The 26,107-nt window shown below is 39.0% G+C and overlaps 1 protein-coding gene across 1 annotated transcript in view; it reads right to left on the reverse strand.

Annotated features, from left to right (window-relative positions):
- The window catches only part of LOC123366634 (protein eyes shut homolog), a 335,154-nt gene that overhangs the window by 235,936 nt on the left and 73,111 nt on the right, over nucleotides 1-26,107 (reverse strand). The window contains exon 3 of the mRNA XM_045010281.1: nucleotides 16,205-16,434. Coding sequence (XP_044866216.1) covers nucleotides 16,205-16,434 — 230 coding nt within the window. The remainder of the gene's footprint in view (nucleotides 1-16,204; nucleotides 16,435-26,107) is intronic.

A 26,107-nucleotide genomic window follows, 5' to 3' on the forward strand; every position in this document is an offset into this window, starting at 1 on the left:
AGGTTCACTCCCTCAGGGGCACCTGGCATTGGCCACTGTCGGTAGACAGATACTGGGCTAGATGGACCTTTGGTCTGACCCGGTACGGCCTTTCTTATGTTCTTATGTTCTTAAGAGCACATTATTAAATATTTGTCCCCTATGTAGGTATTTATAGGTTGTTATCAAGTCACCCTTTAACCTTCTCTTTGTTAAACTAAATCAGGGATCGGCAACCTTTGGCACGCGGCTCGCCAGGGTAAGCACCCTGGTGGGCCGGGCCAGTTTGTTTACCTGCCACGTCTGCAGGTTCGGGCAATCCCGGGTCCCACTGTAAACAGGAAGCGGCTCCCACTGCGGAAAGTGGCGCGGGCCGAGGGATGTGCTGGCCGCTGCTTCCAGCAGCCCCCATTGGCCTGGAGCGATGAACCACGGCCAGTGGGAGCTGCGATCAGCCAAACCTGCGGATGTGGCAGGTAAAGAAACCAGCCAAATGCCAAAGGTTGCCAATCCCTGGGCTAAATAGATATAGCTCCTTGAGTCTATCACTATTAGGTGGGTTTTCTAATTGTTTAATCATTCTTGTGTCTCTTCTCTGAACCTTCTCCAATTTATCCACATCCTAAATTGTAGACACTAGAACTGTACACAAAATTCAAACAGTGGTTGCACCAGTGCCAAGTATAGAGGTAAAATAATATTTTTATTCCTACTTGAGATTTCCCTGTTTATGCATCCAGTGGTTAATTACCCTGACTGTTAGTTCCTGGTGGCTACAGATTTCTCTTTATGTCCCTTCGCTTCCCTTATCAGTTTACCAATATTCCTAGCTTCTAATTTATATTCAGTACTATCAGCTTCCCCTTTCTTCCATTTGTTACACACACTAGGTAGATAGAGGGATAGATTGATAGATATACACGTCTTCTAAACCAGGTGGTTGTTTTTTAACCAATATGGGCTTTTTCCTCAATTATGGCTTTTGGGGCATCTGGTATAGTGTTCTTTAAAAAAATCCCGAATATCATTTATTTTTTTTCTGATTAAATTATTCCTCCCAGTTGATTTGGCTCATAATTGTTTTCAGCTTTGTTAAGTACATATATTACTGGTATATATTGCTGGGCTGGAATTTATTCTATTTACACATTTATAAATCTGATCAAGTCATGATCACTCATCTAAAAATTAATAGTAATTTAGGTTTCTTTTCAGCTCCTTTTTATCAGTCAAGATAATGTCTAATAAAGAATTCCCCCATAGTGGATGCAACACTTTTTAAGTTAGGAAGTTGTCATCTATAATATTTAGAAATTGCAAGAATGATTTAGTACTGGCAGCATGAGACCTCAAGTGTCATTAAAACTGAAATCCCCCTTGACTATGTGAGTTTTTATTCTACACATTATAGATAGGTGTGTAGGGAGGTGCTCATCCAGTCCCCTGGTATGATTTTGTAGATCCCAAGCAATAACTCATTCTGTGTTTCATTTGTTGAGACATTGCTCCAATCAATCACAGAATCATGGGATCTCGAGAGGTCTTCTAGTCAAGTCCTGTGTGATGGGCTGGATCAGATAACCTCTTGGGAACTGCCAACTGATGTGCTGAGACTACCCCTGAGCCTGTTTCCCCTGGCAGCTTTGGACTTCACTGCCCTGCCTGGTTTGAGCCAGACATACTTGCCAGCTGCAAACCCAGACCCAGGTCTGAATCACGTCCCCTAACAGCTGCAGATTTAACTGAAAGCAACTTAACAAGTGTTCCCATCTCTAACACTCAGATGTCCAGCTCCCAATGGGGTCCAAACCCCAAATAAATCTGTTTTACCTTGTATAAAGTGTATACAGGGTAAACTCATAAATTGTTCACCCTCTATAACATTGATAGAGAGATATGAACAACTGTTTGCCCTCCCCCTCCCCTAGGTATTAATACATACTCTGGGTTAATTGATAAGTAAAAAGTGATTTTATTAAATACAAAAAGTAGGATTCAAGTGGTTCCAAGTAATAACAGACAGAACAAAGTGAATTACCAAGCAAAATAAAATAAAACATGCAAGCCTATGCTTAATATAGTAAGAAAGTGATTACAGATGAAACCTCACCCTCAGAGATGTTCCAGTAAGCTTCTTTTACAGACTAGCCTCCTTCTAGTCTGGGTTCAGCAATCACTCACACTGGTTGGTTACTGTCCTTTGTTCCAATTGCTTTCAGGCATCCTTTGGGTGCGCAGAGGCTATCTCTCGAGCCAACTGAAGACCAAAATGGAAGGGTCTCCCAAGGCTTTATATAGTTTCTCGTTGTGGGTCTAAATCCCTCCCTCCACCTGTGCAGAATTATCGCTACAAAATTGAGTATTGGAGTCTGTCATAGATTTCACCCCCACTCTGAACTTTAGGGTACAGATGTAGGGACCTGCATGAACACTTCTAAACTTAACTACCAGTTTAGATCTGGTCTCGCTGTCACCATCCAGATGTCTGAGTCATCTGGAAAACTCTGTTTCCCCCACCCAAAACCTTCCCCTCCCTGGGTAGCCTTGAGAGACTCCTCCACCAATTCCCTGGTGAGTCCAGATCCAATTCCCTAGGATCTCAAAAACAGGGAAAAATCAATCAGGTTCTTAAAAAGAAGGCTTTTAATTAAAGAAAAGAAAAGTAAAAGAAAAAAAACCTCTGGGAGACATCATACAAGCTGATCTCTCAGACAACAGATTTAAAACACAGGATGTTCCCCTGGGCAAAAACCTTAGTAGACACAAGAATATCCAAATTTGATTACTCCCCTAATTGCACAAAGACAAGTTACAAAAGAAAATAAACATAAACCTATGTATTCCTTTCTAAAACTTACTACTCTGATAAGAGACTGGTTCCTTGATCTTTTCCACTCCAGCTGAAACTGAAACTGACTCTAAACAAAGGAAACTTCTCTCCTTCCTTTTGAAACATCTTGTTCCCCCATTGGTTCCTCTGATCAGGTGTCAGCCAGGCGAGGTGAACTTAACTCTTTGCAGGTAAAAGAGGCATTAACCCTTAACTATCTGTTTATGACAGAGTCACATGGGCAAGTCACATGTACATGCATGACTCAGAACTTTACAGGCCAAGCCACATTCCTGGGAAAGCTCAGATGTGGATTGGCATCTCCATGTTCCTTGTTAGCTTAAGTGTTTCTTGACCAGACACTTACTGAGAAAAGTCTTTTCTCAGGAAGCTGACCAGCTTCACTGAGGCTACTTAAAATTGAACAAGTACACATCCAATATTCATAACTTTGAATACAAAAATGACACATGCATACAAATAGGAATATATGTAGCATAAAACATATTCCAGTTATGTCATATTTACATTCAGAAGCATATTTCCATAAAGCATTATGGGGTGCAATGTCACACCCTGCACTGATGGCAACACTAAGTATTATCTAGACCATCCCTAACAGGTCTTTGTCTAACATGTTCTTAAAAATCTCCAATGATGGAGATTCCATGATTTCTGTAGGCAATTCATTCCAGTGCTTAACCACCTTGACAGTTAGGAAGTTTTTCCTAATGTCCAACCTGAACCACCCTTATTGCAATTTAAACCCATTGCTTCTTGTCCTATCCTCAGAGATTAAGGAGAACATTCTTCTCCCTCCTCCTTGTAAAAATTTTTACAGCTCCCAGTTTAGTATCTGATTTAGCAGAGCATTTAAAGCATGCGTAATTTTAAGCACATAAGTAACTTCACTGGGATTCAGTTTTTAAATTATATTAATACTTTAGAGAAGCCCAGATTTTGAAGAGGGGGAGTTTTTTGGGGGAAAAAAGCTCAGAGGGAGATGGGCAAACAGACAGCAGAAGATGAAGCAATTTTGAATTAAATATAATATATAAAGTTTGTCTGACGGGTTCTATTTTCAATAAGCCCATGTTGATTTGCATTAACATTCTTTAATTCCTTATTAACTGACCACTGTATCAGATTCTCCAATATCTAGCCTGGAATCAATGTCAGGCTGAGAGGCCTATAATTACTTGGGTAATCCTGTTTACCATTTTAAAATATTGGGACAAAATTAGCTTTCTTCTTCAGCAGTGCTCCCAGACTTAATGAATATCATCAGCAATGGTCCACTGAGTTTTTCAGGCAGCTCTTTTCTTTTAAAACTCTTGGATGCAAGTTATCTGGACCTGAAGATTAAAAAATGTCTAGCTTTAGTAGCTTCTGTTTTACCTCCTCCAGAGATTCTGATGGAATACAAAGAGTATTATCATCATCACATGATGAGACTGTATCATCTGTTTTTCCCCAAATACAGATCAGAAATATTTATTGAACACTTCTGCATTTTCTTCATTATTATTGATAATTCTACCATTTCTATCCAGTAATGGACCAATACACTGTTAAGATTATTTTGGTTCCTAATATATTTTTAAAATTCCTTCTTGCTTTTCTTGACCCTGCTGGCCATAGATTTCTCCCTTGGCTTCTCTTATCAATTTTCTATGATTCTTAACTTCGGATTTATATTCATTACTATCAACTTCCTCTTTCTTCCATTTGTTATAGAATATGTTTTCTTTTTTACAGCTGCTCTCACTTCTCCTCTAAACCAGTCATTTTTTAAACCAGTATGGCTTCTTCCTCAATTGTGACTTCTTGGGCATCTAGTAAATTATTCTTAAATTATTCCCAATTATCATTCACATTTTTCTGATGAACTCTTTCTCCCAAGTGATTTGGCTCATAATTGTTTTCAGCTTTTTGAAACTGACCCTTTGAACGCACCAAGTGTATATACTACTGATCTGAATTTTACTCTGCACATTATAAATGTGTTCAACTTATGATCATTTGTACCTACGCTATAATTAATTTTTATTACTTTGATTAGTTCATCTTAATCTGTTAGAAGAAGGTCTAACAAAGAATTCACTACTGTTGGCTGCAACACTTTTTGAGTCAGGAAATCATCATCTAGAATGTTTAGAAATTCCAGTGATGTGTTTGTACTGGGAGCATGAGACCTCCAACAAATGGCATTCAAATTGACATAATCACACAGCTTTTTATCTTACACATTATAGATAGGTGTGTAAGGAGGTGGTCATCCTGTTCCCCAGTAATTTCATGCTCTATAGCAGACACCAACTAATACCCCATCTTGTGCTTTACCTGTTAGGACACTGATCCATAATCATTCAAGATCATTATCTTCTGAGTTATCAGTAACTCAGAAACAGGTAATGTCATTTTAAATATAGAATGACATTTCTTCTCCCTTTGACCACTTGATTCTTCCTACACTGGTTATAACCATTACTTTTAACATTCCAATTCTGATAATAATCTCAGAAGGTTTCAGTAATACCAACTAGATCAAATTCATGCTCATAATATTCAATAACCCCCTTTTTTTTCAAATACATATATAAAGAGAAGCCAGAACTTGCTGGTGAATTGCAGCCTCTTATCACTATGGAAAAGGGTGGGTGAGTCTGTGCATCAAACTGGAAAACGAGCTCTAACCTCTGCAGCCACCTCCCACATGCTTCTCTAGAAGTGTAAACTATTTCTCTCAGTGCTATGAATTGTAATATGTTGGAAGCTGAAGATGTGTGCAGCCTAATTTTCTGAATGATATTTAGGTTAGTCTCTGAACTCCAATCTAAAATAATTAAAAACAGATTAGGCCAATTAAAAACAAACAAACAAACAAAAAACATCAAATGTTATTATGTAAAAAGTACTACGACTATGATTTTACTGACACAAGTCCTGGGGCTCATATGATGTGTATCGTACCATTCAGACAGTTCTCCTCCAAAAGCCCTTTTATAGCTTTTTGAGGAAAAAAGATAATACTTGAATGGCAGGAATTGGAAAATTGGGCAGGACAGATAGCTGCTCTGGGCAGCAGAGTAGGCAAATTATTTAAATAAAGAAATGTGTTAAAGGCCTTCTTCAGTTACTGCTCAAGGTGTTTAGATATCTATATCACTTGAAATTTTTTATATATATATATATATATATACACACACACATACATACATACACACACAGTGAAAATAATATTTCCATGCTTATTTCTAAGAAGTACATTTTAAATAAGCATGGAAATATTATTTTCACTGTGTGCACAGGCATGACACAATGTGTACATCATGTTGATTGTGCTCCTGAAAGTTGATGACCTGCTCTGTGTAATTTTACTTTTTCCTCTATCACTTCATAGACATTATGCCTTACTATCTTCCCTCTGGCATTTCTGCATTTATTAGTGAGGAAAATACCAATACAGTATATTTACCTAACAAAAAACATAGCAAATTGTACATAGCTCAAGAAAGATATGTACAGACTATGAGTCACATTAATCTCATGAGTAGAAAAGTTCACTCTCTGCTGAAGTGCCCCCTTACAGCTCTGTATGGTGTACACACTCTCCTCCTCTAGCATTCCCTTTTCAACGGCTGCTCTGGCACTGTGGTGGTCTGCCTCCTCTTGAGACTCAGCCCTCCAGTGAGGTTGTGTTTAGTCCCATCCCTTCTGAGGTAATAGAAAGTCAAAAACAAATGCCAATCTCACTGTCCAATCTGCCGCCTTTGATGCTGGGCCCAGTGATCCATGCACCCTTTTCATAGGGTTTCCAGTAGTCTATATCCCCTTCTCAGAGACTTCAAGCCACCTTACCAGGAGTGGGAGGGGAACCAAGGATCCTAGGACAGACAGTCAAGATTCACTCTGTCAGACTCCTTGCTGCCACCTCTCTGGACTTCTTCCTACTAAGCAGGCCTCTCTCACAGCCTCTTTACATTCACCCTACTTTCAGGACCAGGACATACAGGGTGCCCCTGGAATCTGTTCCTCCCGGAAGGCCTCTCGGAGCTCTCTCCCTGAAAGTCCAGATCCTGCTCTTTTGCCATTGTTCTTCACCACAGGAGCCAGTGGCTACTCCTTGTCTCTGCTAACTTCTGCCAGACTTCTGTATTTAGGAGAGGATCCCAGGACCTATCTTTCCCCTGGGCTTCTTCCTTGACCATCCCAGTCTCTCTCCTCTAGTCCCAGAAAGGGACTACAGAATTCTTCACTCTCTCTATGCAGCCTCCTTCCGCTTCAGATTTTGTCTCTTTACACTGACCACCCAGCTTCACCTCCAACTGGGAATCATCTTTAATTAGGGCTGGCACAGACTCAATATTCAGCCAGGTAGGTTAATTGGCCTCTCAGGCCCACATTAACCCTTTCAGAATCATACACAACTTAGCTCCATCAACTTCTAGGGTTTACAGACTAGGGTTCAGTCTGTCCCCACAAATCTTGGAATGTTCAGCATTGTAACCAGGTGCATTTTCAAAGGTAACAAGAGATCTGTGTGAACATATTATAAAGTGTAGGGCTAGTTCAGTAGTAAAGGTGCCAGTCTGGGACCTCAGAGATTTGAGATTCAATGTCCTGCTCTACCACAGATTTCTTGTGTGACTTACTGTATCTGTATCTCAATTTTCCATCTGTGAAATGGGTAATAGGTATTTCCCTATTTCATAGGGGTACTGTGAGGATAAATGCATTACATATTGTGAGGTGCTTGGCTACTACAGTAATAGGGACATATACGTACCTAAAATAGAAATTCTACAGTGAAATTTATCTCATTTGAGAGTCATACATGGACATGAAAGTAACTGGGTTTTATGCAAAATATCTATTGGGCCCTGAAGTCTTTTGTTAAAAATGAAAGCAGCCGAGACCTTGAATTTCTTGGATTTGTTATGAAGCTTTGTGCCAGAAGCATCTGGAGGAAGTCACATGAATTACCTTCTGGATTTCTGATTGGCTGAACCTAATTTCTTTAAACAAGAGAGCCAACATGTGATTTGCACTCAGGTTGTCATAGGAACAAGCTGAAATAAGTTTAGCTCTGCAATTTCCAAAATCACAAATACTAAGAAGCGTCCTGTAGGTTTTTGCACTATCTTTCTGTAGGGAGAGTGGTAGGCAGAAAGTGGCAGGATAAAAGCAGAGCTCCTTTGCTGCTTTCTTTTTGGCCTGTGGCAAAGATTCCAACAATTATTATAATTCACTTTGAAACCCTTAGGATATGTCTACACTGCAATTAAACACCTACAGCTGGCCATGTCAGCTGACTCAGGCTTGTAGAGCTCAGTCTACGGGGCTGCTTAACTGTGGTGTAGATGTTTGGGCTCAGGCTGCCCAGAATCTGGGACCCTCAGAATGTATTCAGAGTGTCACTGAGTGTCTCAGATGTACTCAGAGTGTGACAGCTAAATACAAGGTAGAATAGATGGTTTAGAATAAGCAGGGCCAGCTCCAGCTTTTCTGCTGACCCAAGCGGGGAAAAAAAAAAAGAAGAAGAAGAAGACGAGCATCCTCTCTCTCTTCCTGTTCGGCGGCAATTCGGTGACAGCTGAAAGAGGAAGAGAGGGAATGAGGGATCTGCCGCCGAATTGCCGCCAAAGACCCGGACGTGCTGCCCCAATACCAGACGGAGTGCCACCCCTTTGAATTGGCCTCCCCAAGCACCTGCTTCCTTAGCTGGTGCCTAGAGCTGGCCCTGAGCATAAGTTATTGTTCAAAATTACTTTTGCTAAACACTCTGTTCCACCTTGTATTTAGCTGTCACACTCTGAATACCTTTCCCAGACCTGAAGAAGAGCTCTGTGTGGCTAAAAAGCTTGTCCCTCTCACCAACAGAAGTTGGTCCAATAAAAGATATGACCTCACCCACCTTGTCTGGGACCAACACAACTACAAGACCACCACATACAACTATCTGAAACCCTTAAGCAGGCTTGACACCTGGTCCAGGCTTAAAAAAAATGTAGCACTTCAATTTGAGTACCATTTTTAAAATCTAATCTATGTACATGCCTGATATCCACTGAATATCCATTTACTTGCTCTGGCATCAGCCTCTTCCTAGTTACTCCTGCACTTTAATATATATTCCCTGCCATAATTCCCTGAATTCTCACTTATAAGAAGGAAACTGATAAGTAAGGTAGGGAGGAAGCAGATGAGAAGCACCAGTCAAGATAATGTTATAAAACCGGAGGGGAAGGAGCTAAATTGATATGCAGGAAAGGAACGGGAAGATTCAATAAGTGGGCAAGTAGGGACAGACTGAAAAAGGTCAGAAACAATCTAAATGGTTGCTACAGAGACATGTTAAGATGTTAAGACAAATGAACATCTGGGGGCTGCTCTAAGCATAAGAACCATTGAACAATTAAATGGATAACAATATCCATTTAATAACCATTGAACAATTAAATGGATAATAATATCTGGCTAATCAGACTGAGTCTACTTTTACACTTTGTTATACATACACTACTACCATTGACATCAATGGGAGCTGCAGTTGCATAGCCATAGGCAGAATTTGGCCAATTATGTGTAAACAGTGAAGGTACAATCAACAGACAGATTTTATTTAGTACATTTAGTGGTGTTATTTCACTGCACTTCAAATGCTGATGAAAATCTGTAACCACAAAGCCCGTACCAAGAAGGTGACAAAAATATTTGTCCTCTGCTATCTCTGTATATCACCATGTCATTACTTTCTGCCACAGTGCGATAAGATTTTAAGAAGTGTCAACACATTAGGCTTTGCAATGTTTGTCTAGACTTAAATCAAAATGCAAGATTACATCGATGAATGAAAGGGCAATGGAGAAAGTTAAAGCTATTTGCATACCTTTATACATACACATGCATACACACACACATAGCCTTTACTCACAATAGCATTTCTGTTGAATATTATTGTATCAAATAAACTCTACTGGACTAAGTGCTCTTTATGTACCATTCCTAAAACTGTTAGGATAGCAACTGGCATAATAATAGCCAGTATATGAACAACCAGATACATAATTTATAACTATGTCCTAATTTGTCCTTAACAAGGGAAACAGCCTTAAAGTCATCCTCCAAAGAGCAAACAGTGGTTCAAGAGCATGAGGGTGAAGGGGGGGCGGTAGGGGAGGCAGGGTGCCATTCTATCAACCGGTCTTATTGCTTTTCCAAAGACCAGACTCAGGTCAAGGGACTTCATTTATTCATTCATTTTATAAAATCAATGAATGAATAAATCTGCAGGAGAATACCATGCACTCAAGTTTCTCTCTCTTCCTTTGTTTCTCTTGACACTGTCTCTAGCTTAGGGAAAATATTGAATATAATTACAGTATTCTTTAAAGAATATGTATTTTGTAACACAAAACTAATAGAGACACGCTGCTTAGTACAGACCTTACATGTCTTATTATGGACCTGATGCTGTATGCTTACAATTCTGATTGAAATCAGTACTTCACAGGATCAGACCCTAGTACATTTATCTCCATGATTTAATTTAAGGAAGAAATGTCAAGATAATGATGTTAGTCAAAGATTCAAATAGAAACTCATAAGTTAGAATTAGTTCTACAAAAGCTGCTACTCCAAGAGTGATTTAATGTTCACTCTGATACCATCAACTATTAAATAATAAATCAGGATTTTGACAATGTCCACATTAAATACATCTCAGCTATGGTGTAAATATAGCAAAATCTCCAGACGTGTCTGTATCAAGATACATATCTGATTCAACTGCCTCCCATTTTATGCCTCCCATAGTTTTGTGAATGTTGACATTTAAGTATGTACAGAATATACACAGGCAAGATATCAAATTAAACAAAAGATTTCCTAGTTTTAATGTATGGCATTTAAATAGTCTTTTATTGCACTATTTGTAAAACCTTTATAGAGTACTAAAAAATGTTGGGGACTGTTTAAAAATGTTAATCCTATAATTAATAGTCGTAGACATACACTTTTCCCCAGCACAAGGCACTGATATTCTATATCTGTCACTATGAACTTTAGAGTAGTAGACAGCCATCTGCTTACATGCAGTCATCTAAAACAAAGCAAGTATGTGTATCCTAATGTTTTCTCCACTGAAGCATAGGGCCATCACGATGAAGCAGATAGAACAGTTTAGCTAATATAAATTAAGGCATAACTTCATGGAGAAAAATATAAATGAATTTCACATTGCAATTAAAATTTATTTTACATGCAAATAACATTGAGGGACTGGGTAAAGGTGAACAGAAAAATTAGAAAGTAAGGCCCAGTGTACACTGGTCAGTCATTAGCTTTTTGAGTTCTGATTCACGATATTCCCTATACCTAAAGATCTTTTCTTCATATTACATGACCTAGAATTAGTTTGTTCAACACTAAATATTTAATTTACACTGGCAGCAAGTCTTCTGTGAAACCTGTGCTGCATTTCAAGTCAAAGTTGTTAAGACAAAGCCTCTAGCAGCCAGTCACTAACAGATAAGTACTCTATAAGTGTAGTGTACTTTCACAATATAAGTAAAAAAATAGGAGGTAGTGTTTTAAAGGAAAATGTCGCCCGAAATGGTTTCATTTATATAAGTTGGGCCACATCCTCAGATGGTGTAAACTGGCATAACTCCATTGAGATTAATGTAAAGTTGAATTCAGATTGAACTGGACTTTAGTATAGCTCCATTGATTTACACCAGCTGAGGATTTGACACATTATGTCATGTTTCTCTAGCTATACAGAGAGGGAGTCAGAATTTTACAGACACATTTCCTATTTCTGTCCAAGTAATTGGTAGAAATATGTGTGGGATCTGCCCACTACTGTTCATGCTCAGTTCAACCCAGAACATCTGCTATACCCATCAGGTTTTCCTTAATATCTCAGCATTAACATTTCAGACTTGATTTTTTTTCTCTTAGGGGATGAACAAGCTGTTCTAGTGTGTCACAGAAAGAGGGACATACTAATAAAAAGAAGTAATTGCAGATAATTTAATACTACCTAGCTGAACCATGTAACTGAGATAATGACATTCTCAGGCTGCCACTCTAGAGGAGGAAGGGCTGATATGATGTCAGAAATATGTGACTGTCACTGGAAAACCAACTGATATACATGTAAGCAGAGCTACATGTAAGAAATTCTCATACTAAAAGAATCAAAAGACGAGCAGATAAATAATAAGGCTCTTTAGCATGTTCAGTCTGCAATATACCACTTAAGTACACTACATATTTTCTTGCTAATACTGTGACTTGGCTAGTGATGGAAAGTTGATGGATGTTAGGATGGATAGGAAGAGAATATATTCTTGAAACTATTTAGTAATTTTATAGGAACATGACTCTCAACCTCCAGCATTCTATAGAGGCTGATTGCAGGGGGACACACAAGTAGCCAGAGGAGAATTTCCCTTATGCATGTTCAGGGCAGGGCTACTGTAAGTAACCTAGTATTAAATGAGCTAGAAGTTGGGCTGCAGTGCACAGTGACATGGGGATTCTGGACTGCACCCATCCCTCTGTGCTGTGCCTGCTAAAGAATCAGACCCTGATGGTCCAAAGCAATGTAGTAATTGATCAGTTCCATTTCTGGTGATATCATATCAAAGTATAGTATAAATCCCTCTCAAGACTAGCATTAAACAATATTACTACCATCATCACCATATACCATCAACACACCTGCAGCCACTATATACAGACTAATGCCAGAGTAATCAAATCTGAAACTGAATTGTGCCAACATACAATGAAACTGGCATGTGGTTGGGTGCCAGTCATCTGAATGGGCCTTGTCACTCAGACAGTAGTGCTGGCTGGCTTGTAGTTGAGTGACAAAGCACCAATCAGCTGTGCACTCATCAGGAAGAAGCAGACGTGAGATGATTTTACCCTGTGTCCACAGTGATGCAGACAGTGTGGTTGATGCAGCCAGGGACCCTGACAGTCTTATTCTTTTTGCTTGCAGCTTTGGATGAAAGCTGGCACATCAAAAGAATTAAAGTTCTTTCTAATTCATGACATTTGTGAGAAACTATATTATAGACCAGGGATCGTCAACCTTTGGCACACAGCTCGCCTGGGTAAGCACCTTGGCGGACTGGGCTGGTTTGTTTACCTGCCGCATCCACAGGTTCAGCTGATTGCAGCTCCCACTGGCTGTGGTTCGCCGCTCCACTCCAATGGGGGCTGTGGGAAGTGGTGGCCAGCACATCCCTTGGCCCGAGCTACTTCCCGCAGTCCCCATTGGCCTGGAGCGGTGAACCACGGCCAGTGGGAGCTGCAATCGGCCGAACCTGTGGACGCAAACAAACTGGCCCAACCCTCAAAGGTGCTTACCCTGGCGAGCAGTGTGCCAAAGGTTGCTGATCGCTGGTTTACTTAATGTTTAGTCAAAATATATTTTCACCTGTTTTTAAGAATAAGTGTTTTTAGGTTATGTGTGATTTCTGATTGTTAAGTCAGCTTGTATACTTTTGTTTCAAAGTGCTAATGCTCAAGTTATAAGAGCTAGGTAAACATTGTTGTGGAAAATCAACCACACGATTGATTTTGGATCAGATCAGCCTGAGGCTCCTTTATTGATTAATCAAACATGCATGCATGGAGGAGTCAGCCAAGGCAGCAGATTCCCCCAATAGGTAAAATACGAGCACTTATATAGGATAAAACCACAAAAATTACATATACTTCCTTAAAATTTTACATCCATATAAGGGATAAAGCAAAGCAAACTTTTCCTGTTTTTCTTAGTTTTGCCCTTTGTGGTTTCTTGCTCTGCCACCGGGCAGCTATTAATCATAAACTGTTACAAACGGTTAGTTTTGTTTCTCTAATTTCTTTCTACCCTTCTCCTTTTACTCCCCCCTCCTCCCCCCTTCTCTTGCCTCCAGGCCATACATACAGTTTGCTTGACCAAAGTTTAGGGCCCAGACCACTTTTCCTCCACAATATGCACTTTCATGGTTGTGTAACATATTAAAATATTTCTAGTACAGGTACAGTAAGATGAAGGCTAATTAATATGTTCTGTTCAATATGCTGAAGACATGGTGACAATGGTGTAAGTGTATGATTCTTTGTGAAGAAACAGAACTCATCTCTCCATCCCCCTGTCTCTCATTCAAAACCATAAAGAAACATGACATCTAATAGTTCAGCCACTTCTGGGATGAAGAATACACAGTTTGTGCAAAGCATGGCATATCCTGTAACTTTGCCAAAGAAATGTAACATTGTAACACACATTGTAACAGTTCCTATACTTTTAATTTGTTATTCACAACAATGCGAATGCTTGTGCACTGAGTTTCAAAACATGGAATAGAGGAGAACTGAGTCATGTAATTTAACACACACAAAAAAATATGTGAGATTCCCTTGAGACATCTATACATAAAAAAGACTGATTCATTCTGTATATACACTGAAGTCAATGGCGTTGCACCAATGGAGGTGCAAGGATGCAAATGAAGGCAGAATTTGTTCTTAGAGTTTACGTCAAAATCTTAATTGTGAATGATTTTTAAAAAAGCGTTTCTACAGTCAATTGGCCTGATTTCCAGTGAAGACCTTGGGCAAAACTCTTTAATGAGAGAAATACTGGGCCCGGAGAGTTAGATTCAACCCTGGGATTACACCAAAGTAACCCAGAGTAAAGGGTTCCTGGAGGCAGAAAGACCAGTTGATGGGTGAAATGGCCTCAGCACAGGGCCTCAGCACAGGGCATTAGCAACTTCCACTCCACTCTGCACTGGACAATGCAGCCCCAGAAGCAGGTGGTATTAGCTAAGATGGATGCATTCATTCAGCATATGCCATGTGTATGCCTTGCTAGCAGAATGCTGATGGCACTTCAGCCGTAGTTTAAAGATGCCTGCTCCTGTCAGGATCCCCAGAAAGAGTCCCCACTGAAGTTTAGGAGCTCCTGCTGATACAAGGATTTCTATTTGCACTCCCTGCAACATTGAGGATGAATCTCTCCCTAAAATTCAAATAACCATAAGAAATAACACTCAGAAAGATTCTGTATTGCCATCAAACATGTTCTGTCTGAAGAACTTCCTTAGAGAAACAAACGATTTTTAGTCAGGTAGTTTACGGCACAGCTTATATAACTCTAATGAATTCAGAAACAATTATACAAGGTAATACTATATAATAGATGTATGGGATATATTCCCACAGTTAAGTTTTAACACTAACCATTTGAAAAAGAAATATGAATATGATTTAGTTTACTACAAACTTGGGAAAGAGATGAGAAGTAACAAAATATTCTATGAAATCCAAGGCATCACACACTGCAGTCATTTTTTCTAACTTAGAGTCATTGATTGGTTTCCCATACAGTACAATGATCTACTTTCAGCTAGTTATACAAGGTGATGTAGGTTTGTTCCATTATCTTCAGATATATTGACAATCTGGAAAGTGCATTTTTGGCTCTAGTTGCATGGTACTATTTCATACAATGGAAAGTCTATTAGAAGGATATTAGAGCTTTAATTGTAATGGGGGCATATTCTCTTTTAGCTACGCACAAGTAATTCCCATTAGTGCTAATGGGAATTATCTACCACCACTGAGAGGTGATTATACCTTACACGTTAAAACAATATTTTAAACCTGCTATGCTATTAGGAAAAGGAAGTTTCTGAAAAGTAATAGCATAAAAGTATTATGATTGCAAACATAAAAGGTAACAGCTACTGACCAGTTTGTCTTGTAAAAATTATGAATGATATAAGAAAAGTTATCCACAGAAGGCACTTTATCTAATATCAAAGCTAACTAATATATGCTTCTTTGAGCTGTCTGTGAAATATCAGCATCCACATACAGCAGTAATTCAATAAGGGTATAAACAAAGTGCAGGGGAAAAGGTCTTTTAAAAGTTAACAGTAGTTCCATACTGTTAAATGGAAGTCAGGCAGAAATTTAGGAATAGTCAAACTGTCCAGCCTAAGACAAATTGGGAGCAACAACTGCATTCTGTTGAAATGAAAAGCTTGCTGTCTTTAAGGAGATATAAACATTTCTCTTACTTCGCATGACTAACATTTTTTCTCTTCAAAGATGGTGTAATGTTCACTGACTGTTGGCATTCCACAGTGTTCTTTATTTATTCTATTCTGCAATTGTTGTTAATGTGCCTGCTTCTGAGCTTCACATGAATGTAATTCCATTTATTCTGGTGATCTTACTCCTGATTTACTGAGAGTGAATGAAATCAGAAGCAGGAAAAAATGTTTGCAAATCTCTCTCTTTGCCTTTTTTCCTGCTCTAAAGAAACAGAACACTGAGATGTAAAAAATGAATATAGAAAGAATGAAACACAATTACCTTTTTCACAGAAATGCCCAGTGAAATGTAGAGGGCAGTCACATTGAAATGATGTGGCCCCACTAGAAAGATGGATGTGATGACAAGTCCCTCCATTATGACACAAACTCTCCTGACACACTGATGGCAACCCAGGAGAACTCAAGGAAGGAACAACAGGCTTGAGAAGTTCAGATATATCAGAAGCAGCAGCAAGGACATTTGTTGACATCTGTGTAGAAAGAGGAAGCCTGGAAGGATACAAACAAATTATTAAAAGCAAAGAATTAAGAAATCACAATGAAGTCTAATTTCAAGCAATACTAAAAGTCCATGCATGAAGTTAAAAAAAAATACAGATTTTTTTTTAAATCTTGTGGCTGAGCATTTTATTTAAATAAAAATCTTATGTACATTAGTAATTCCCAAGCCAACTCCACATATTGCAGGCAGTGAAATTAAAAAAAAAAAAGGCAACTGCCTATGCGTTCACTGGGGGCTCCTAGTGGAAGAATGCATGAGTTCTTACCAGGCTGGGGAAGATCCTTGCCCTCTTTGCATGCAGTACAATTTATACCAGTCATTAACTCTAAATCTGAGGGTTACAGCAAGGGAGTGATGAATGAACAGAGAACTATATATCAAATTTCTACTTTAAGGGTGGCTTGTGCTAATTATTTAAATGTATTTATTGCATGAAATTCCCAACCCTATAAGGACAGCATATAATAACTACATTTCCCCCTCGCCCCCCACACACACTCCAACACTGTAAAACTCACAGACAAGTTATAATAATCTCACAGGAATACAGTGCCTGTCTAAAAGAGGTGGAAATGTTCTACCAGCAGTATGTCAGATATGGTCACTTTACTTGTACTAAAGTTTTGATACTAACACTCTAAAATTATCCCATGATCAATCCTCCCCTAGTGCAGCGTATATCTGTACACTGGTAAATACTAGCGATGGGAAGGAAATATTTTTCTTTCTTTGGAAATTTTTGAGATTTTGAAAACAATCTCCTGTTCTGCATTGGGACAAAAAAGGGAAATCTCAAAAATTTGCATAAAAAAGAATTCAGGTCAATTGAAACATTTTTTTCAGTAATTCTTAAATGTTTCTTTTCAATGTTGACATTTCCCTCCTCCCTCCCCATTTTAAATGATAAATTAACTTAAATTTAAAAAAGAAAAGTCATTTTGAAGCAAAACCTGGAACTTTTCTATATGCAACTTCTAGATGGCCATTAACTGAGCAATGATGGTGTCTTGCAGCAGATGTGCCATATTTTCTTTCCTGCCTGAGGCCAGAAGGGACTTCCAGTGCATGAAGTGGAAGTTGGTGGCTATGCTGGAGGAAGATTTTTGGATTCCAGGGGCAAGCAGAGACACTACCGAGAATCAGAGAAGGTGGGGAGTTCCTAGACATCCAGGTCCGGGAAACATAAATACCCCATTCAAGAAAAAGAAGGAGCTGGCCACCAAGGAATTGGTGAGAGACAAATTCAGAGAGGAGGGCTGGCAATTCATAATCAGCAGAGGCAAGAGGTCACAACAGCATTCTACATGTCTTGAGACGTGTGGGATGGACAATCTGTGGGCAACAGACAGAAGAGGACCAAAAGAAATTCCATACAGCTAGAAGTTTCCAACTGATAGCAGATCATCAATGTGAAAAATGTGAAAGACATCTCTCAAGATCCAACTGGTCCAAGGGAAAGTAGTGATGTACAGGAAACACCTGTGAAAGGTAGCTCAGCCCAATTCCTCTTGTTTGTTACCCAGGCTCTTATGATGGGGGCCCAGACAATTAAAGAATTTCTTCTTCTCTTTTCCTTTGGTTCCTTGTTAATTTTGTTCTCAACATCTCCATTCTGTACTAAATCAATGCTCATATCTTCCCTTCTTTTTACCCTCCCCTTTTGTTATACATTTAATACCCTCCTAACTACTCTAGCCAGCCTGTTCCTAAGGAGTTTGGTTCCCATTCTATTTGAGTGAAGGATATCCAATCTATACATCCTCTTCTCCCCATAGAAAGTGAACCAATGTTCCAGAAAAACAAAACCATACAGCTCTGACTTATCCAGCAGTTCACTTTCAGAATCTTCTGTCTTCCCTCATTATGAGACAGGAAGGATCTCAGAGATGATTGCTTGGATATCGTTCTTATTCAGCACACTTCTAATTTCCCTGTAATCATCTATGATCTGTGAGATATCCTGTGACACAATGCCATTAGTGTCAATGTGAACAATCACCAAGGTATTCTTGCCCATTGACTTCAGAAGCCTTCCAGGAGCCAAGACACAAATTCAATCTATTTGGTATTACTGTAATGCACTAGGGCGATTTGCATGATTGGACTGTTAAAATCAATAGTTATAACTTATGTAGGAAGAATCAAGTGTGTAAAGGGAGGAGTAGCATTCTATGTCAACAATGACATTATCTGTTTCTGAGTTACTGATAGATCAGAAGAAAATTACCTTGATTGCTTATGGATCAATGTCCTAACAAGTAAATCACAAGATGGGGCATTGGTGTGTGGTACAGTACACCAAATCAGAGGGAATGGAATGACCATCTCCTTACACACCAATCTATAATGTGTAAGATAAAAAGGTGCATGATCATGGGGGACTTCAATTTGAGTGACATATGCTAGAGGTCTCATGCTGCTAGTACTAAAACATTTGGATTTTCTAAATATAATGACAATTTTCTAATTCAAAAAGTGTTGCATTCAGCACGGGAATTCTTTATTAAATCTCATCTTGACTGTTAAAGAGGAACAGATTACAGAACTGAAAGGTAATGGGAGCTTAGGTACAAGCGATCATGATTCAATCACATTTATAATGTGCAAACAGAATAAAGTCTAGATCATTAAAATGCATACTGGTGCTTCAAAAGGGTCAGTTTCACAAAGCTGAAAACAATTACGAGCCAAATCAGCTGAGAAGAAGCATTTAATCAGAAAAATGTGAATTATAATTGGGAATTGTTTGAGAACACTTTACTTCATGTCCCCCAAGAAGCCACAATCCCACAATCAAAGAAGACAACTGTACTGGTTAAAAAAAACAACCTGGTTTAGAAGGGAAGTTAAGGTAACTATAAACATGTATAACAAATGGGGAAGTTGATTATAATGAATATAACTCAGAAACTAAGAATTGTAGAAAATTGATAAGTGTAGTCAAGGGATACAAAGAGACATCTATGGCTAGTAGAGTTATGGATAATAATTATATTAGGAACAAAAATCCTAACAATGAGATTGGTCCATTACTATATGGAAATGGTGAAATTTTCAATAATAATAAAGAAAATGTAGAGGTATTTGATAAATATTTCTGTTCTATATTTGGCAAAAAACAAAACAAAACAGATAATGTAATTACATCATATGATTATACTCTTCCTATTCCACTAGCTTTTCAGGAGGATGTTAACAATAGCTACTAAAGCTAGATATTTTTAAATCAACATTTCCAGATAACTTGCATCCAAGAGTTATAAAAGCACTGTCTATGGAGCTTTCTGGACCATAGATGTTGATTTTCTATAAATCTTGGAACACTGGGAAAGTTCCAGAAGATTGGAAGAAAGCTCATGTTGTGCCAATATTTGAAAGGGATAAATGGAGATGACCCAGGTCTGTCTGTCTGATGTTCATCCCAGGCCAGATAATGAAGCAGCTAATACAGGACTCAGTTAATAAAGAATTAAAGGAGAATAATATAATTAATGTAAATCAACATGGTTTTATGAAAAACAAATCCTATCAAATTTAACTAGATGAGATCACAAGTTTGGTTAATAAACATAATAGTATTGATGTAATATACTTGGACTTTTGTAAGGCTTAGTACTAAAGGATGTTTTGATTAAAAAAACTAGAATGATATAAAATTAACATGGCACACATTAAATAAATTTAAATCTGGCTAACGGATAGGTCTCAAAATGTAATTGTAAATGGGGACTCAACGAGCAGATGTGCTTCTAGTGAGGTCTTGCAGAGATCAGTTCTCGTTCCTATGCTATTTCACATTTTTATAAATGACCTGGAAGAAAACATAAAATTATCCCTCATAAAGTTTGCAGATGAAACAAAAATAGGTGGGGTGGTAAATAATGAAGAGGACAGGTCACTGATACTGAGAAATCTGGATTATTTGGTAAACTGAGTGCAAGGAAACAATATGTATTTTAATATGGCTAAATATAGATGTATACATCTAGGAACAAAGAATGTATGCCATAATTACCCAATGGGGGGCTCTACCTTGGAAAGCAGAGACGCTGCAAAATATTTGGTGATCATGGTGGATAATCAGATGAACATGAGCTCCTCGTGTGATGCTATGACCAAAAGAACTAATGTGCTCCTGGGATAAATGGGAATCTCATATATCAGTAGAAAGGTTATTTTACCTCTGCATTAGGTAAAGGTGTACTGTATCCAGTTCTGGTATGAAAAGGATGTTGATAAATTGGAGACGGCTCAGAAAAGAGCCATGAGAATGATTAAAGGATTAGAAAACCTGCTTTACAATGAAAGATTCAAGAAGTTTAATCCACTAAGCTTAACAAAGAGAAAGCTAAAGGGTGACTTGATTCTAGTCTATAAATTCCTACTTTGGGCAACAAATATTTGATAATGGGCCTTGCAATTCAGAAGAGAAAGGTATTACATGATCCAATGGTTAGGATTTGAAGATAGGCGCATTTGGACTGGACATAAGACATACGTTATTAACAGTGAGGGTAATTAACAATTGGAACAATTTATCAACAGTGGGGGAGTCTCCAACACTGGCAATTTTAAAATCAGGATTGGATGTTTTTCTAGGAATTATTTTGGGGGATTTTTATGGCCTGTGTTATACAGGACATCCAACTGGTTAATTACAATGGTCCCTTCTCATATTGGAATCTATGAATAATTTCTAAACATTTTTTTAAAATATGTTTTAAAGAAGAAATTCACAAACACCAACCTTTCATGCAAAAAGTTTCCTTTTTGATGAATCATCATGTTCTGACCAAAAAAAAAAAAATCCAGCAAAAAATTCCCAACCAGCTCTAGTAAATACATTGTTCTTTGGGCAGGAGCATTTAACATTCCAATCTGTTAGAACAGCCAAATTTAAAATTTTTTCTGTACTCATTTTGGTATTCTGACTCTAGGAAAAAACAGAAATCAGTTGTTACCCAATGTCTGTGGCCCAATAGGTGGTGACGCCAATAGGCAGCCCTCTAGTGTACCTGATGCATGTTTTCTTTGTGTATATGGAAGGAAGACCCTTATATATCTATATGCAGGATTAGGCCCCAAGATCAATTTTGCAGTAACATATGTAGACATGAGAAAAGTACTACAGACTGCAACCACACAATGCCACAGGAAAATCAATCCTGTTGCCATTTGATTCTTGTTTAGGACCCCTTTAGAGCATTAATGGATACACACTTGCTCTTAGTTTCTGAATTCTCTCATTAGATGCTAAATTGATAAGGATATGTGGGAGGGAGAAAAAAGCATGGTAGAAAAGAGGCCAACATTTCCGCCCCCCAATCATTACCTTGATAGAACTGAAAACGAAACATGTTTGTTCTAATCACCAGGTGACACTCATAACTTCTTTTTGTACAGATCACCAAGCTTCCGGCTCACTAAGATCATAAGGACTTTATGGAAAAAGAGGGACCAGACAGTATAGCTAATAAGCAAACAATTATCTTTATCAAGACAAAGCACATGGAATGCGTACATAAAGCCAGATGTCACTGGGAAGTACATGGTACTTTCATAAACTTATACAACTTAAATGGGAGTTCCCTAAAATTGTATGGTATAGAATGGAATATTTTTCCATTTTGTGAGGTTTCATTTTGTCCCTTGCAGGCAACACCTGCTTACTAAAAATGGTACTGAGAATCTAATGTATATTGATCTTATCATTCAATATCCTGTTGTTCTGATTTTCTGACGAGTTTTAAACTTGGAAAAATATTTCACTGTTGCCTCAAGCTTCATAAACTTCAGTGACTCACAATGGAAAGAGGTAAATTAGATTGAACAAAACTGTCAGCACTATTTTTGGCCAAGCAAAGTGAGGGTGTTACCTTTAACTTGCTGCCATTTCTCTCTACACTCAGCTTTGATGGCATTTCTCTGTCCATCTTTTTGCCTGGATATAATGTTGTAACTTTTGAACACCACATCTGATTAATTTCAAAATTTTAGGGAATGTTCTCGGTATCATTGGGCAAAAGCCTACTAATTGTAGTGAAAATAGACAACTGGATAAGCCTGATTTAGCGGAAAATCGGGCCCACAGACTGCCTGGTGTTTATAGGCAATGCAGTCTCTCTGGTGCCCCTTGCTGCTGCCTACGCATATCACAGGGAGCAGCTCAATAAACTGATCTCTCGCACTGGAAGTACAGTTCAACCTACAGAAGCAATGAAGTATGCAACCTTCTAGTTCTAATCTGTGTACTTCAGAAATCCATCTTTTACCTATAAAAATAATGAATATTGCATAGAAAATACTAAGAAAGCATGGGACTCATTATTATCTGTCCTTGAGAACTGTTCCCACTTCATCACATTCTGGAGGGATGTAAAACCGAGAAACCAACAACTCATGCCTCATTTTGATACTTGGAATTTGGCCTGACATTATAATCCATCAGAGCTGAAGCTATTTTGGAATCTCTACCTAGTGAGATGGCTCCCCTTCTATTAACAACACCTTGTGAAGGCCCCATCTTGCAATGTGCTGATCACTCGTGAGGTGTTCAAACCCTTTTACTCCCACTGAAGTCAGTGGGAGTTGGGTCACTAAGTATTGTGATAGATCCAGCCCAGTTGGGAACAGCAGAGTAGTAGAAGGGAGATATATTGGCCACTGGATAAGCAGTTTTCTGTTCCCTGAGTGACCAGAGCAGGGGCTGCTCCAGGATAATGAGAACACCTGACTCCAATTAACCTGCTAAGAGTCAGGTGAGGAAGTTAAGCACCTGACTCTAATTAGGTCTCTCTGATGTTATAAAAGGGCTCATTCCAGTCAGGCCAGAGGAAGCCAGGGAGCCAGAGGAGAGGAAGTGTGTGCGAGGAACTGGGAGTATGAGGTGTGCAAGAAGCTGAGAGTGAGTAGGCATACTGCTGGAGAACTGAGAAGTACAAGTGTTATCAGACATCAGGAGGAAGGTCCAGTGGTGAGGATAAAGAAGGTGTTGGGAGGAGGCCATGGAGAAGTAGCCCAGGGAGTTGTAGCTGTCATGCAACTGTACCAGGAGGCACTCTAGAAAGCCCTGGGCTGGAACCCGGAGTAGAGGGCGGGCCTGGGTTCCCCCCATACCTTCCAAATCCTGATCAAACACAGGAGGAATTGACCTGGACTGAGACTTCTACTAGAGGGGAAGGTCTCTGGGCTGTTTCCCGATCCACAGGGTGAATCTGTGAGGCATGCAAATCTGCCAATAAGTGCAGGATCCACCAAGGTAGAGGAGGAACTTTGTCACAGTATCTTACAGGAGAGCTCAAGTGCCTTGCTGGAACTTAACTGAAAACAACGGAGGAGGTTGTAAGAAAGGTGAAAGTATTAAGATCACAATGCTAGATCAGTTTCAATCACTGGTGGAGAAATGGGAGGTGCCTCAACATAGTCAACTACACTTGATCAATTGAGGGATGGGTTATGCCAAAAGCACTCCTTAGAATTCTTCTATGCTGGGATGATGACAATAATGGCTTGGTTGATGGCGTTTGATGATGACTTGGCTGCACTTGTGCTGGGACTGTTATCTATCATACTAATCATAATCAACTGCCTGTTACCTTGCTCTTCCTCCATCAGTGTTGTATCCATCTGTTGCACTCTGGTACTAAGTTCTTTGGAGCAAGGACCATCTTGCTTGGAGCAAGGACCATGTTTGTAAAGCATCTAGCACAATGGGATCCTAATCCCTGACTGGAGGCTCTGAGTGCTACCACAATACAAATAAATAATGACAGTAAAGCTATGATGGAGGCTGGGTGAAACCTCATTGAAGCTGATGAACTTGAAAGCATTTTTTATTTAGGATAAGTGTAAGAAGGAATTAAGCTCCTTTTTTTTGGAGAAAGAGAGCTGAAACAATAGGAGCTACCACTCAAAATACAGGCCACATACAATGCTGCTCAGAAACTGAGCTATGTGCAGATAGCTTTTGATTATTATAGTTTGATGGAGGTGTTTGTAGCTATCAGCATAAGCATCCAGAGAACATGCAGATAGAAGCACCCAACAAGCCAATCAGAAATCTAGAGAAGCCCTGGAAAGAAGGCCCTGAAAGTGAAGAGATGGGAGGTTTGTAGGCAGAGTGTTGGCTAGAAAGAGGCTTGGAACTGTGAACAAAAAAAAATGCCTCCTGTAGTTTGATTCATACTTTGTTCTCAGAAATAGGACTTTGAATAAATTCTTTATAAATACACAGGGTTGCATAAAAGAAATACCTGACTCCATCATCAGTTTCTCCTCCTAAAGAAACAGCCTACAAGACCCTAAATATTAGCTAATCACTCAGGCCAAAAGTGAGCAGGTAGCAGTCATGTTGTAGCAAGTGTATTGAGGCAACATGGAATTGCTCCATTATAGGATCTGCCTCCTACCAGCAGAATTTAAGAATTATAAATTAACTATATACTAAATCACCTACTGCCTGAGAATACCAGAAGTGATTAAAAACCAACAGAAAATTATTGTCCTCATCCCCTCTCTATATCTAACCAGAATTTTGGGACCTGGATGACTGACAGCTGCAGCACACAGCAGGCATTAGAAAGGACTACACATTTACCGGATAACAAGAATATTTAGAGTTATAATAGGAAATATTTTATAAAAGATAGAAAAATAACTTTGGCAGGGATATAAACCCTGAATTTTTGGGGCATAAACCAACCTCCAGCTATTGGGGGTTATGATGAAGCTTTCCATTGGAACAAGTTATTTTATAATTGCCTTCTGCAAGGTTTAGTTCTCTGGTATTGGCCACTATCAGAGACTAGATGCATCATCTCTCTGATCCAATATGGCAAGTCCTATGTTTTTATGTCCACTGGAACTAATGATTTTCAGCCCAAGATAATACTTTCACTTCCATTCCTTACACAGAATTATTATATTTCTCTACTGTGGACACAGATGAGGAGAATGCCGTGACTGAAACTGCATGGACACATGCAATGCAACCTATCTGCAAGTCATGGTTTGTTTTGTTTTGTCAACAGTCTAGTCTATGCAACTGAGGAGAAGAAATAAAGAGGTTCTTGGTAGTTTGAGTTCATACTGCTTCATTTGCTACTTTAGGTTGTCAGCCCTGGCAATATTGTTCTGGATGTTTTGCTTCTAGATGGTGCCTGATTGCTAATGTGCCAACTTTGCTTCCAGGTTTCCTATAGATCACTCTTATTGCAAAGGGAGAGAAGAGTTTTTCTGGGTTCATTAATGGGGCAAACATCTGCAGCTGCACTTACAAGCCATTCAAGCTGCCATGAATAAGTAATAACCCTGACTCAAAACAGTTTAACTAAAACATCTATTTGAATAAAATACCAGGAAATGTTTAAAAGTCACTTAGTAATTGAGGTGTTGGGAGTTTTGACATTGTGTGATAATCAGGAAAAGCCTGATTTGAGTTTCAGTGACATTAGAAAATCTAATGCAGGGATCGGCAACCTTTGGCACGTGGCTCACCAGGGTAAGTATCCTGGTGGACTGGTCTGGTTTGTTTATTTGCCGTGTCCACAGGTTCAGCTTATCGCGGCTCCCATGGCCACGGTTCACCGCTCCAGGCCAATTGGGGCTTTGGGAAGCGGTGCAGGCCGAGGAATGTGCTGGCCACCACTTCCCACCGCCCCC

Source organism: Mauremys mutica, chromosome 3, assembly GCF_020497125.1.
Source record: "Mauremys mutica isolate MM-2020 ecotype Southern chromosome 3, ASM2049712v1, whole genome shotgun sequence".
In the NCBI taxonomy this organism is placed as follows: Eukaryota; Metazoa; Chordata; order Testudines; family Geoemydidae; genus Mauremys; species Mauremys mutica.